The sequence below is a fragment of the Rhagoletis zephyria genome, unplaced genomic scaffold (genome assembly GCF_001687245.7).
Source record: "Rhagoletis zephyria isolate East Lansing unplaced genomic scaffold, Rhagoletis_zephyria_1.1 Rzeph_scaffold_09164, whole genome shotgun sequence".
NCBI lineage: Eukaryota > Metazoa > Arthropoda > Insecta > Diptera > Tephritidae > Rhagoletis > Rhagoletis zephyria.
In genome coordinates, this window is record NW_016166243.1 from 4,485 (window position 1) to 19,884 (window position 15,400).

Here is a 15,400-nt window from a genome sequence, read left to right on the forward strand (position 1 = left end):
TTTTGTCGATTTGATAATTTGCATGTACTCTTCGGCTGAATGCCTAAGGATTTTACTGTTATTTATAGCTGGCAAAAAGCGCTTTTTGGGTTGGAATGCAAAATTATTACAATAATCAATAGCAAGTTTTTTTTTGCTACACAAGCGAGAAACTGAAAAATTTCACAATTTTAAATTTAGGTTTTAAAAAAAAAATAGAACGTTTTTTAAAACAGTGCAGAGCTGGCCCTACCTCTAATCACTCTCGCTTCGCCAGAGACACCGGTTGGAACCAGATTAGCTGTAGCGCCAAAAACACGCTTTGACGAAGCAAACTTTTTCAGCCACAGCCTTCGCTTGATAGATACGAAAGTAAAATCCAGCTTCTCCCCGCAAACTTTCGCCCCTACAGCTCCTCCGGGCGCAGCGGTAACACCCCTTTCAAGTATTATCGTCAGCCACCAGACTTTTACTTTTGCACATGCCATCAGCGAATCTTGAATGTAGTCTTCGTGGACCGTGGTTCCTAGAGAAATGCAGCAGCACGAGGACTACCAGCAGCTACATAGTAGGATTTCTGCTGTCTGCATACCGTCGCCTGATTCCACCTCATTTCCCTCCTCTTCTAAGAGATTGAAGCCAAATATTCGCCATCTTTCGCCGGTCCTTAGCAGCTATCTGCCTCCCGAGTCATGCCCATTTTAAACGCATGTTCTAGCTCCGTATTTGAATAAGTTTGAAATTGCGCACTCCCCTTCACGTAAACGCTGGAAACTTGTGTGATGGTTAGGCCCACAGAATCCATGGCCCTGCCGCAAGTATGGGCGGATTTATACTCGTGTGGCTACTATCCGGAGCATAGACTTTGCGTTTTTTCATCTCACAGGTTGGCCCAACTTCCAGGATGCCGTTTAGTCAGCCTATCAGGGTGTTCGGTGTTTCATTCTGAGAGACATTTTAAGACAAGCGCGTCTTACTGGGGTTATTTTACAAATCCCCTACCCCACTAGAAATAGGAGGATGCTTACTGACAATATTTTTGACACAAAAAATATTTTTTCTCAGCAAAAATTTATTTGGTTCTTTGCTGGTTTTTGCCGCTCACAGTTTTGTTTAGTTTTTAGCTGAGCTTCTGCTATAGTTTTTTGAATTATATAAGAAACTTTTTCAGGGAAAACGTATACCGAAATTTAGTCATTGACTGTTGCAAAAATATATTTTTAACACGTTTGGATTCTTTCCGATCTCCCGGTTTGCTCACATAAAAACTATGACAACCACCATCATCCTACGATTGTGAGAGAGCTGAGAGATAGAGATTCCTGATCTTTTTTGCTGACCTTTAGAGGACAATTCTAGCAACTATCTTTCAACTCAAAACAGTCTTCCAAAAGACAAAGTCTTTCATAAGACAAATGTCAATAAGTTGTTTAAACATTAAATTAAACAAATATTTATATGTATTTACTTTTTAAAACAACAAAAAATTTATAAATAAATAAAAATTTAATTAAAAATACAAAAAATAAAGCAAAAATATATATGTACATGTAAATATTTTTTACAAAATTAAATTAAATAAAAAACTGTCTTTCATTTATGTTACGAAAGAATTTTTACTATTTTAGTCAGAATTTTCTGGTTTATTTATGACGTGCCATGAAATTTTGCAGAAGCCCATACACAGATGCACCGGAATGCTTGTAAAAGCAAGAGCATGTGTTAGTTTTCCAAAAATTAAGGCTTCGGCGATCCCTTTATCTTATACGCTTTTGACAAACCCTTTACAATCTGGAAGCCTTTTTAAGAATTCCGTTTCCTCGCTACCAATGGTCTTCATTTCACAGCGATCCCATTCACTCTATTCTCTCGCTTAATCCAACAAAAAAAATGTAACCTTTGTAACGAAAATTTCTTCTGCGTTCCGAACTATGTAATCATAAGTATTTCACTCTCTCATTACAGGCTTTCAAGGCAAACATTGCGAAGATAACATCGATGACTGTCCTGGAAATTTGTGTCAGAATGGTGGCACTTGCGTCGACAGCATCAACACCTACCGTTGCGTCTGTCCACCAAATTTTACCGGAGATCTCTGTGAGGAAGATGTGGATGAATGCGCGATGAGGTGAGTTAAAGCAAATACTTACAAATATTTTCAATTATGTGCTTAGAGATGGTTTGTAAACATACATATTTGCGCTTTGGCACATACTAAATAACGCCTTTTTCCCCCTAAAACACCCGTTTTCTCCACAGACCATCCGTTTGTCAGAATGGCGCTACTTGCACCAATACGCACGGCAACTATTCCTGCATATGTGTCAACGGTTGGGAAGGTAGAGATTGCAGCGACAATGTCGATGATTGCGTAGCTGCAGCCTGCTTCTATGGCGCCACATGCATAGATGGCGTCGGCTCGTTCTATTGTCGTTGCACACCTGGCAAAACTGGTCTCCTCTGTCATTTGGATGATGCTTGCACCTCGAATCCTTGTCATGCGGACGCTATTTGCGACACTAGTCCTATAAATGGCTCCTACACTTGTTCCTGTGCAACTGGCTACAAAGGCGTGGATTGTTCCGAGGACATCGACGAATGTGATCAGGGTTCACCTTGCGAGCACAATGGAATTTGTGTGAATACACCCGGCTCGTTTATGTGTAATTGCTCACAAGGCTTCACGGGTCCACGCTGTGAGACGAATATCAACGAGTGCGAATCGCATCCGTGTCAGAATGAGGGTAGCTGCTTGGATGACCCAGGCACCTTTCGTTGCGTTTGTATGCCCGGCTTTACTGGCACACAGTGCGAAATCGATATTGATGAGTGTCAGTCGAACCCATGCTTGAACGGCGGCACCTGTCACGATATGATTAACGGTTTTAAATGTTCGTGTGCGCTGGGGTTTGCGGGTACGCGTTGTCAAATCAATATAGACGATTGCCAGTCGCAGCCTTGTCGAAATAATGGCATATGTCACGACTCTATAGCCGGTTATACGTGTGAATGTCCGCCTGGTTATACGGGCACCTCCTGTGAGATCAACATCAACGATTGTGACTCGAATCCCTGTCATCGCGGCAAATGCATCGATGGTGACAACTCATTCAAATGTGTCTGCGATCCTGGTTTCACCGGCTACCTCTGCCAGACGCAAATCAACGAATGTGAGTCGAATCCGTGTCAGTTTGGTGGCCACTGCATTGATCGCGTCGGTTCTTACCTCTGCAAATGTCTACCCGGTACTTCGGGCAAGAATTGTGAAATTAATGTGAATGAGTGTCACAGCAACCCGTGCAACAATGGCGCCACGTGCATTGACGGCATCAACAAGTACACTTGCGAATGCGTGCCTGGCTTTACGGGACTACATTGCGAGATCAACATCAATGAGTGCGCCTCCAATCCATGCGCCAACAACGGCGTCTGCATGGACATGGTGAATGGTTATAAATGCGAATGTCCGCGTGGTTTTTACGACGCACGCTGCCTGAGTGATGTGGATGAGTGCGCCTCGAATCCATGCATCAATGGCGGTCGTTGTGAGGATGGTATCAACGAGTTCATTTGTCACTGCCCACCTGGCTATGGTGGCAAACGGTGCGAGATCGATATCGACGAGTGCAGTTCGAATCCTTGCCAACACGGTGGCATTTGCATCGACCAACTGAACTCCTTTCAATGCCAGTGCATGCCCGGCTACACAGGCTACCGCTGCGAAACGAACATTGACGATTGCATTATGAATCCCTGTGTGAATGGCGGCTCCTGCATTGATTTGGTAAATGGTTATAAGTGTGTTTGTAAAGTACCGTTTACGGGCAGAGACTGTGAATCGAAAATGGATCCGTGTTCAACCCATCGTTGCCGCAATGACGCGAAATGCACGCCTTCGCCTAACTTCCTGGACTTTTCCTGCTCTTGCAAGCTCGGCTACACTGGCCGCTATTGTGACGAAGATATCGACGAGTGTGCGCTGTCATCGCCTTGCCGTAATGGTGCGACCTGTCTCAATGTACCCGGCACCTACAAATGTCTATGCGCGAAAGGCTACGAGGGACGTGATTGCGCTATCAACACCGACGATTGCGCTTCGTTCCCATGTCAGAATGGTGGCACGTGTTTGGACGGCATCGGCGACTATACGTGCCTTTGCGTTGACGGATTCGATGGGAAACACTGCGAAACGGACATCAACGAATGCCTCAGCATGCCTTGTCAGAATGGTGCGACCTGTCGGCAGTATGTCAACTCGTATACATGTACGTGTCAGCTTGGCTTTTCGGGCATCAACTGTCAGACCAACGACGAAGACTGCACCGAAAGTTCCTGCATGAATGGCGGTACTTGCATAGACGGTATCAACAGCTACAACTGTTCTTGTCTGCCCATTTACACCGGCTCCAATTGTCAATACAAGATCAATAAGTGCGACTCGCAGCCCTGCCAAAATGGCGCCACGTGTCACGAAAGTGGCGATGAGTACACGTGTCACTGTCCACACGGCTACACGGGAAAACAGTGCACGGAGTATGTGGACTGGTGTTCGCAGTCGCCCTGCGAGAATGGAGCCACTTGTTCACAGATTAAGAACCAGTATAATTGCAAGTGTGCTGCCGGTTGGACAGGCAAGCTCTGCGATGTGGAGATGGTTTCTTGTGAAGTGGCTGCGATGCGCAAACAAGTCGGTCTCAAACAACTCTGCAACAACGGCACCTGCAAGGAGATGGGCAACATGCATTTGTGTCAATGCAAGCAGGGCTATACCGGCAGCTATTGTCAGACGGATATCAATGAGTGTGAGTCACAGCCTTGTCAGAATGGCGGCACTTGTTTGGATCGCGTGGGCGAATATAAGTGTATGTGCCCGAAGGGGTTCCAGGGGCAGAACTGCGAATTGAACATAGACGATTGCTCGCCGAACCCGTGCCAGAATGGCGGCACATGCCACGATTTGGTGCAATCCTTCAGCTGCTCATGTCCACCTGGCACATTGGGCATAATTTGCGAAATCAACCAGGAGGATTGCGTACCAGGCGCTTGTCACAACAACGGTACTTGCATCGATCGTGTGGGTGGCTTCGAGTGCGCCTGTCCAGCAGGTTTTGTGGGTTCACGTTGTGAGGGAGACATCAATGAATGCCTGTCTAATCCCTGCTCGAATGCCGGCACTTTGGACTGCGTGCAACTGGTAAACAATTACCATTGCAACTGCAAGCCCGGCTACATGGGACGACACTGCGAAATTAAGGTAGACTTCTGCGCTAATTCGCCATGTCAAAATGGCGGTCTTTGCTCTACGAAACAGTCTGGTCATCATTGCGTTTGTCCGGTTGGTTTCTACGGCAAAAATTGTGAGTTCTCCGGTAACGACTGTGATTCGAATCCCTGCCAGTCGGGTAACTGCGTAGTGGATATGATGCGCGGCTACCGCTGTGAGTGTCCGCCTGGCACCGAAGGCATGCAATGTGAAATCGATACGATGGACGAATGCGCTTCGAATCCATGCTTGCATGGCGCTGCATGCGAAAATCTACTGGGTGACTATGTCTGCTTCTGCCCCAGTAAAAGGCCGGGCAAACGATGTGAGATTTACGATGCCAACTACCCCGGCTGGGCATCGGACAACAGCCGTGGGCCGCTCAATAAATACACGAAGGATCTGGAATACCAACGCGAAATGTGTATCAAGCGCGGCTGCGAACAGAAGAAGGGCAATCACAGGTGTGACCAGGACTGCAACACGTATGCGTGCAACTTTGACGGCAACGACTGCTCATTGGGCATCAACCCTTGGGTGAATTGCACTGCGAATATAGAGTGCTGGCGCGTGTTCATGGATGGCCAGTGCAATGAGGAGTGCAACAATGCTGCTTGTTTGTTCGATGGTCGTGATTGCGCCAAGAAACTACAACCATGTAATCCGACTTATGAAGCCTACTGTCAGAAACATTATGCGGATGGTCATTGTGATTATGGCTGCAATAATGCTGAGTGCAACTGGGATGGCTTAGACTGTGAAAATACACTCGAGCAACCGAATTTGGCTGATGGCGCTATATCTGTGGTGATGCTGATGGACACCAAAACTTTCCGCGAAAAGCAGGTGGAATTCTTACGTGAAATGGGTCATGTACTCCGCACTACGGTGCGCATCAAGAAGGACTCCATGGGCAATGACATGATCTTCACCTGGAAAGGCACTTCGCAATTGACTGAACTGCAAAACTCGGACTTCGGACGCAAGCACAGAATACTAACCAGTGAGCGCAATGATCAAACGGGCATACAAATATACCTGGAAATCGATAATCGGAAGTGCATCGACTGTTTCAATCGCGCCGCCGAAGCTGCCGAGTTCCTGGCGGCTTCTGCATCCAAATACACGCTCTCGCCAAAGTTCAACATCTACAGCGTGCGTGGCGTACAAAACCCCGGCGAAGATGTAGAAGAACGTCCCAGCAACGTAAAATACGTACTCATCGGCATCAGCATTGTGGTATTCGCATTCCTCGGTGTACTTGTGACTACGCAACGTAAGCGCGCGCATGGCATCACGTGGTTCCCAGAAAATTTCCGTACCACAACCGCTACACCGGTTAATCATCAGCGACGGCGACGTGACACTGGCCAGGAGATGCGCAATTTAAACAAGAATCCTTCAATTGCTTGCATGAGCAACGATGTCAACATGAACTCCGGTCACATGGGCCACGCACCGCAATGGTCGGACGATGAGTCCGAATTGCCGCCACAGAAGCGCATGCGCAACGATCTCGGCGGGTACGCCAGTGATCACACGATGGTAACCGACTATGAAGAAGCTGATCCACGCGTTTGGTCGCAGGCGCACCTCGAAGTAGCCGATGTGCGTTCGTCAATTATGACGCCGCCCGCGCACCAGGATGGGAAACACGATGTGGATGTGCGCGGACCGTGCGGCATGACACCACTCATGGTAGCGGCTGTTCGCGGTGGAGGCATGGATACTGGCGAAGACATTGAAAACACTGAGGATCAAACGGCACAGGTGATTTCGGATTTGTTGGCGCAGGGTGCTGAACTTAACGCCACCATGGACAAAACTGGCGAAACTTCACTGCACCTGGCAGCGCGTTATGCGCGCGCTGATGCTGCCAAACGTTTACTGGACGCTGGTGCCGACGCCAACTGTCAAGATAACACCGGTCGTACACCACTGCATGCCGCTGTGGCCGCCGATGCAATGGGCGTTTTCCAGATACTGCTGCGAAACCGCGCTACCAATTTGAATGCGCGTATGCATGATGGCACCACACCGCTAATACTCGCCGCACGCCTAGCCATTGAAGGAATGGTTGAAGATCTAATAACTGCTGATGCTGATATCAATGCTGCCGACAACTCGGGTAAGACCGCGCTCCATTGGGCAGCCGCTGTTAATAATACCGAAGCCGTGAATATACTACTCATGCATCATGCCAATCGTGACGCCCAGGACGACAAGGATGAGACACCACTATTTCTAGCAGCGCGCGAGGGCTCCTATGAAGCGTGCAAAGCGCTGCTCGACAACTTTGCCAATCGCGAAATCACCGATCACATGGACCGTTTGCCACGCGATGTGGCCTCCGAGCGCTTGCACCATGACATCGTGCGCCTGCTCGATGAACATGTGCCGCGCTCACCGCAAATGATGGCGCTGACGCCACAGACCATGATAGGCTCGCCACCACCTGGCAGCCAAGCACAGATCATCTCTCAGCCCACTGTTATTTCATCATCAAAACAGACAGCACAATCTGCGAAATCAAAAGCGGCGAAAAAGGCAAAGCTATTGGAGGGCAGCCCGGACAATTTGCTCGACGGTGGCAGTCTGCGACGCAAACCGGGTTCAAAAAAGGGGGCAGGGGGCTCGGTGTCAAAAAAGGGCGGACAAAACGGCCTTACGGCAGCACAGCTGCTGAATGGCTTGGGTGGTGGGCTGACAACGCACGGCCAGGGACTGGAGGGAGTGGACCAGCAGCAGCTGTTGGATGCCGGTCTCAGTGCGGTGGACTCGCCACCACTGACGGGGCTAACAAGTCAGCCGAGCCCGTACGACACGTCGTCACTCTATTCCAACGCGATGGCGGCACCAACACACCACCACAACGATCTGTTAGGCAACAGCAACGGCGCGAAACAACCACCCAGCTATGAAGACTGCATAAAGGTAAGACCTAAATCGAAAGCCATTAGAATCACTGCAGAAAATGCAATTTATCTATTTCTCCACACACAGAATGCGCAAACAATGCAGAGCCTAGTGCAGCAACAGCAGCAAAATAATATGGATTTAATCAAAATGGAGAATTACGTTTACTCGCGTGGTTCGCCCTTTCATCAGGAAATGATCGGCCAGAAAGGCAACAATCAGCAAAGCATGAATTCGCTTTGCGGCGGTGGAGGCGGAGGTGGCAATCTCGGTCACAATCTGCCCGGCAACATGGCCGGTCATGAGCAAGGGCTAAGTCCGCCCTATTCCAATCAATCGCCACCGCATTCCGTGCAGAGCAGCATGGCGCTTTCGCCGCACGCTTATTTGGGTGAGTGGAACAAAACGTTGCGATATACGCGAAAAAATACTTTTTATTTAATATGCTCATTTGTTTACCACAGGTTCACCATCGCCCGTCAAATCACATCCCAGCCTACCCACCTCACCCACACACATGCAGGCGCTGCGCCATGCGACCCATCAGAAACAATTTGGTAGCAATGTGAATTCGCTGCTGGGTGGCGCTGCCAACAACAACAACAACAGCAACTCTACAAATGGCCCACAGAGTAACGCGTCGATGAATTCGCCGCAGAGCATGAGTTTTCAATCGCCCAGCAGTCAGAGTTTGTCGCAACAGAGTTCACCGGTGAGTGTGGGCATTGTATCGCCGACGGGTAGTGATGGCATGATGATGGCGCCACAGCAAACCCAGCAGCAGCAACAGCAACAACAACAACAGCAGCAGCAGCAGCAACAACAACAGCAACAGCTGCAGCAACAACAACAACAGCAGCAGCAGCAGCAACAGAATTCGAAAAGCAGTGCAATAATGCAAACAATGCAACAACACCAACAACAGCTGGCGAGCCTCGATTTCGCATCGGCCGGCTTGGATTTGAATGGATTTTGTGGATCGCCAGGTAAGTCAATAAGCGTAGCGATGCGAGAGTTGAGATATTATAAAATCGTTGGAGAGTAGTGTTAAATTAGGAAAATAATTAATTTGAGTTTAAAGGATGGTATTTACTCTCTTCTAATTTTTTTATAATTAAATTTCATTTCCCCTTTTTTCTCTCTCATACATTGTCTGCAGATTCCTTTCATTCCGGCCAAATGAATCCACCCTCGATACAGAGTACAATGTCAGGTTCCTCGCCCGCCACCAATATGCTCTCGCCATCCTCCCAACACAATCAGGCCTTCTATCAGTATCTGACACCGACCAGTCAGCACTCTGGCGGCCATACCCCCCAACATCTGGTGCAAACGCTCGACAGCTATCCCACACCATCACCCGAATCGCCGGGTCACTGGTCGAGTTCGTCGCCACGTTCCACATCGGACTGGTCCGAGGGTGTACAATCGCCGGCGGCCAATAATCTTTACATGTCCGGTGGACATCAGGCCAACAAGGGTTCAGAGGCGATTTATATTTGACAATAAGCACAGGTGGCAGTGGTAGATTGTTGTGGTGAAGCTGCTGTGCAGGGACGTTCCGAACGCGTCAGCGTAAATGTTGTGTTATGTAAACAGTTATAGTATCTACAAAACTATATATATAAATATACAAATGAATATTTTTACTAGCAAGTAGTTTGTACAAAAGATCAAAAAAAAAAAAAATACAAACCGATAAGGATCGATTATAAGCTCGTACGAGTGACGAAAGCGCGCGTGTAAAATATGAAGAAAAAATTAATAATGAAAATATCAAATCGAGCAGAGAACGAACGAACTGAAAGCAAATGCGGCGTCGAAGGATGGGTGCTTCGTGAACGCTTTCCATATATGTACATTAATTACACTGCATCACTCCCCATACAAAAAAAAAATCGGTACTATTTTTCCATTGGAATTATAAAATGTATTATATTTTAAGACATCCACCAAAATATTTCGAAAAAATATTAAGATTTAAGTGAGCGGGACCAATTTCAAAATACCTCCAAAATGGATTTTTTTATGAATAAAAATAGTTTCTTAAATCTTTTTTTTTGAAAAAAAAACCCCTCAAATGACGAAACGGTTTAAGCTTAAAAAATTTGCATAAAAATATTTTTAAAAAATTAAAGCAAAATTTGAACAGAAACGTAATAATGAGATTTTTGATGCTATTGTTTTACTTTTTTAAAAGATTGGTATAAGAAAAACTTCAATAACTGAGCCTAAACTCTTCTGATTTAGACTTAAGAGGTGTCGGTGGAGAGGTATTTTCTCACCCTTTTTATTTCTTTGCTAATAAACTCATTCAAAGGATGAAAGAGAAAGGTAGGATGAACGAACGTCATTCAAAGTTGAAATAAGATGTGTTGGTATTTGNCGGATAAATACCGTTTTGGTTGACACGCATTAGCTTGACACCCGGCTGCATGGAGACTTAGATGCTTCCTTTTTTTAAAAAAAAGGAAGTCAGCCATATTTTTTAAGTATGCATTTTTTTTTTACAAAATATACATAGATACATACACAGATAAACATAAATAAAGCGTGAATTATTGTAATAGTTGAGGTGCCTATTGTAAATTATTGTTTACTATTTTTTTTAATTGCCACCACAAACGCTTTACTTATAAAGTGCGAGCAGGACCTAGCGAACGAACTTTATTTTTAAATTCTACATAAATTCACGTACATATATATTTTAAATATAAATTATACATACACACATACACATAGCTTACAAGTAAATATTTACATGCATAAATAAATAACAATAATGAACAATACATACAAACATACATACATATATATAAAAATCAGCTGCAAAAAAGAAACTCACAATCGAATCTCCTACCAGAGTAGTAAAAAAAATAAATACATAAATTTATAGAAAATAGTATACTTTAAATATACGCGAATGCAAAAAAAATCGAATCATTGTTAAACTATTGCGCGCACTTTACATCGTGGCGAATTATGTTACAAAAAAAAATTGAGAAAAATTTTTGCTTGCGCATCGAACTGGGGAATATAGATTTTGTTTGTCAAATAAATAAAATATGTACTGGCATGCAAGTGGTATCCATATATTGCATTTTGTAGAATAGAGACTAATAGCCAAATTTCTCCACTTGGCACTGAAATGGTAAAAAATGTACCAATTATAAACGGGCATCGGGAAATGAACGTCGAGATTGATTTACGCTGGGCATTAAATGACAAAAAATTATATGGGTCATTCCATGCAAATTTCGCTAATTCAAAGTTTAATAGAAATCAGACATTACAGCCATTAAGAATCTCTATTTCCACATGAATTGCTTTTGTTAGAACTTTTTTTCATTTCAGTGCTTAATGAAAACTTTTTATAATTTTGCAATAATTTACTCAAAGTATAATAGTACGTTTGCACTAGAGTCAAATTTCGCAATGTCGTTTCTAATTCAAATTGAAACTGCTTACACGTTTATAACATTGATTCCGATTTAAACATGAAAGTAGTTAAACAGTGAAAAAAATTTACGCAGCGTGTGAACACCATACAAAAATCAATTGGTAACAAACATAAAAAAAAACGGTCAAATCAAAGAAACCCTGTTGCCGAAGTTTCAGACTTCTCTCAGTCCAAAAACGGACGACTTCTTGGCTGATGTTGTACAGTCGAGCAGTAAGCTTGAGCTTTGTTTTTCAATAAATGCTTTAAATTGTTTTATGGAAAATAAAATCTATTGTTTTTAGCAATTACGTATTTTGGTTTTTTATTATTTAGTATTATTTCTCATTCCGGCTTACAAAGCGTTCACAATAAGAGCAACAAATTAATTAAAACTTGTATGGCAATTTCAGCAGCGCAATTAGGGGCTCATGAAAACATACTATAGAGAATTTTGAATTGTGATAAGGCATTCGGAAAACCATATCGCAAAAGCTACTGAAATAAAAGTTTCTTCGACAAACAAAATCTATGTACCTCAGCCAAACGATTATCATTTACTGAATGCTTAAGTAATTGTTATTGATATTATTATAAAATTTTCAGTTGTTTAAAATTGCATACTTATTGAAATTTATGAGAGATAAAATTATGTAGTTTAGCAAGCAATTGGAAAACGAAATCGATGAGAACAGAAGGGCATGCAACAAACTGAAGACATACTAGGCTTATTTAAAGTATTTTTTTTTTTTTTTTTAGTGTAAAAATAAAACAGAATATTAAAAAAATTTAATTGCGTGCTTCACTTAATTTAAATACGTTAAATTGTGTTATGAAAAAAAGAACTTTTTACCAACGCGTAGCAAGTATTCGAAACATTAGCCTTAAGTGCGCTGAAAACTCTTCCAGTAATGTTAGGTATTGCAAATTTGTTGTTGAAAACAAATTAGTTAATATTTTTTTTATTTTTACAACTAGCGCGAAAGTAAATGAATATTAAGTAATTAAAAAAGAAGTTAGGTAAAAAAATGTACGAAATATAAATAAAATTAATTTCGCTACTCGAAAAGTGCTTATAACGTATGCAAATCGCTAGCAAGTAACTGTAAAAAGTATCTCATGTCTATGACTTAAGCATAACTGTTAAGTTTAGTCGTAAGTTGCCTAAGAAAGATAATCTTTTTTTTTTATTAGTTAAAAACAGCACATCATAAATATTTATGAAAAAAATTTAAAAGAATTTCAATTGTATATTAAAAAAAAAAGTAATTAATTTCAAATATAACTTTAGCAAATATTAATTACAATACTGTAATTGAAAGAAGAAATTTACATAGATTTTAGTTGATTTTTTATGGATACTCTAAGAATTCAATTTTTGTATTTTTACGCGATATTTATGAAGTTTGTAGCTGTAAACTGTAGTAAGTTGCGATAAATTCACTTTGATTAAGTTTTTTTAAGATTATTCAATACAAAATTTTTTTTTATCTTTTAATGTGAAAAACTTCTGCAAATAAAATTCGCTGCAAAAGACAACAAGCATAAAAGACATAATATTATTTAAAATTAATCAATGTGCTCGTTTAGCAATTAAATAGTAGTTAATTTTTTTTTATATACATACATACATAAAATACTGTCAGAAGTGCTGTTCGAATGTAAACCAATTGTTTTGCATTTTTAGCGCCACCAACTATATTTGATGTGAAATAAAAAGAATATATTTTTAATTTTATGTTACTTGAATTGACTCTTGTTGCCGCAAAACTTTGCGAAAAAAGCTTTAATTTAGTTATTTTCAGTTTTTACAATTCTTTCACATTAACTGATTTACTGATTTCCAAAAAAAAAAATTTATATAAAAAAATCGTTTCTTTTTTATAAATGTCTAAATTTTTTGTTCATAATGATTAATTGATTAAATTTTTTTAACCGTGTCTCTGTTTACTGTTTTTAATTTCTTCAACTTTGTTTCCTTTCGTGGCATCCTTTTATTTTGTTTCATGTTTTAAAAGCTAATGAATTTAATATACATAAAATCATGTAAAATAACACTTTGCAAAAATACCTTTTAAGTTTTTCGTAGCAATAGCCGTAATGTATTAAGTAATTAAGCGAAAATCTTTAAAAATACATTAATAAAACATTACATATTTTTATAAATTAAATCTTAATGTTGTTTGAATACATACATATTTCTATCATCGAGCGTAGTGAAAATTGTGTTTAGGGGGCCATAGCAATGAAAAACATTTCCATTTCACTAAAATCTTTCAAGGGTTTAAACTCATATTCATAGTATGGTCCTCGTTCCCACGACTGTCGAGTCTACGTATGTAGATAGATAGATAGATACATAGATAGATTGAAACCAAGCGATCTATTGTGCCCTCAACCACTTACAGTACAGTACAGGCCTATGTAGGTACCTCTCCCGTCTTCTCGCAACCCCCTCGCATTCCGGAAGCAGGTGCAACGGAGTCTCCTCAGTCACGTCGCAGAAACGACATTAGTCGTTCGACCAGATCTCTAGCTTGTGCAGGTGACCTCTTAGTCTGCAGTGACCCGTCAGAAAAACCTGTTATTATCCTTACCCGATCTTTGGGAAGGTTTATTATTGCCCTGTACCATATGTACATAAGTATATCTGGTCAAGGACTATCACTCCAACATCACTCTCCAAAAACTCTTTGGGGAATTTGTATGCTGTTATAACAACAACAACGATGGATTCATCAATAGCCCCGATTACTGTATGTATAGTTTAGAAATTTTAATTTTTTCGCTTTTTGCGATCCCGGGATTTTCGAGATGTCGTTATCACAATCCCGGGATCCCGTCTGTATTTTTTAAGCTGTCCTACCATAAAATAAATAATAAATAAATGGGTTTGAAACCTACTTCTTTATTTAAAGAGGCGTTTTTATTTTTTTTCTCTGACGTCAGGTTATATTTTAAAGGACTTTGTAATTTCAAAGAAATGAGTAATTCCAAAAATTTTTCAAAAACTCAATGCAATGTAGAATACAAAAAATGGGTACCAAATTAAAGAGGAACTTTTTAGAATTTAAAATAATTAAATTTTTTTGGATTCACAAGAACGAATAGGTAATTTTTTTAGCTGATAAAGTTAGAAAGACGAAATTCGAGGATATTATCGAGTTTATATACAAACAAAAGCAACTTTGAACAATTCCTTTTTTCTACTCTCAATTTTATATGATTTTAAAATGTTGGAAAACTTAAAAAAAAAATCATGGCCGACGAATTGAGAGAACGGTTTTACATTACTATGCTTTATCATGCTTGAAACCACAACCAACTAGTTTTTAACACTGCGATAATTCATAATAGACTTTGTTTTCCCTTTCCGAGTCGTAATTTTTGTTTACTTTTTTTTACACAACCTTTAAACTTTATTAAAAAAAAAATGTTCAATAAATTTTTTGATATTAAAGTATTTTATTATTTTATGATATTAAAGTATCTCAGCTTATTTCCCAATGAAACTTTTTAAACAAATGTTTCTGCGCTACATAATTTTTACCCTCCTTTTAAATTAATTTCATTTCCGGCAGCGTATTACTTGCATTCTAAGTGAACAGTGTGCTTGCATACTAACAGGCGCTGGATTTAAATCTCCTCACGTGATTGAAGATACAAAAGGCAATTAAACAAATTTTGTGTTAATTGACCTCACCTTATGCCCCGTACAGACAAATCTTGATAAAATGCGAAAAAATTAACTCATTTTGAAAATCTAAATAATTATATGTACATACATGTGTAAATGACAAAAC

The 15,400-nt window shown here is 41.3% G+C and overlaps 1 protein-coding gene across 1 annotated transcript; it reads left to right on the forward strand.

Annotated features, from left to right (window-relative positions):
- Positions 1 to 1,944: 1,944 nt before the first annotated feature.
- N (neurogenic locus Notch protein) lies at positions 1,945 to 9,912 on the forward strand (the record flags this gene model as incomplete). The annotated part of the gene is made up of 5 exons (XM_017631735.1): positions 1,945 to 2,107; positions 2,239 to 8,176; positions 8,246 to 8,549; positions 8,623 to 9,144; positions 9,318 to 9,912. Coding segments are annotated over 5 exons (7,271 nt in total), but the record flags the coding sequence as incomplete, so codon positions are not given.
- Between the last annotated feature and the right edge of the window lie 5,488 nt (positions 9,913 to 15,400).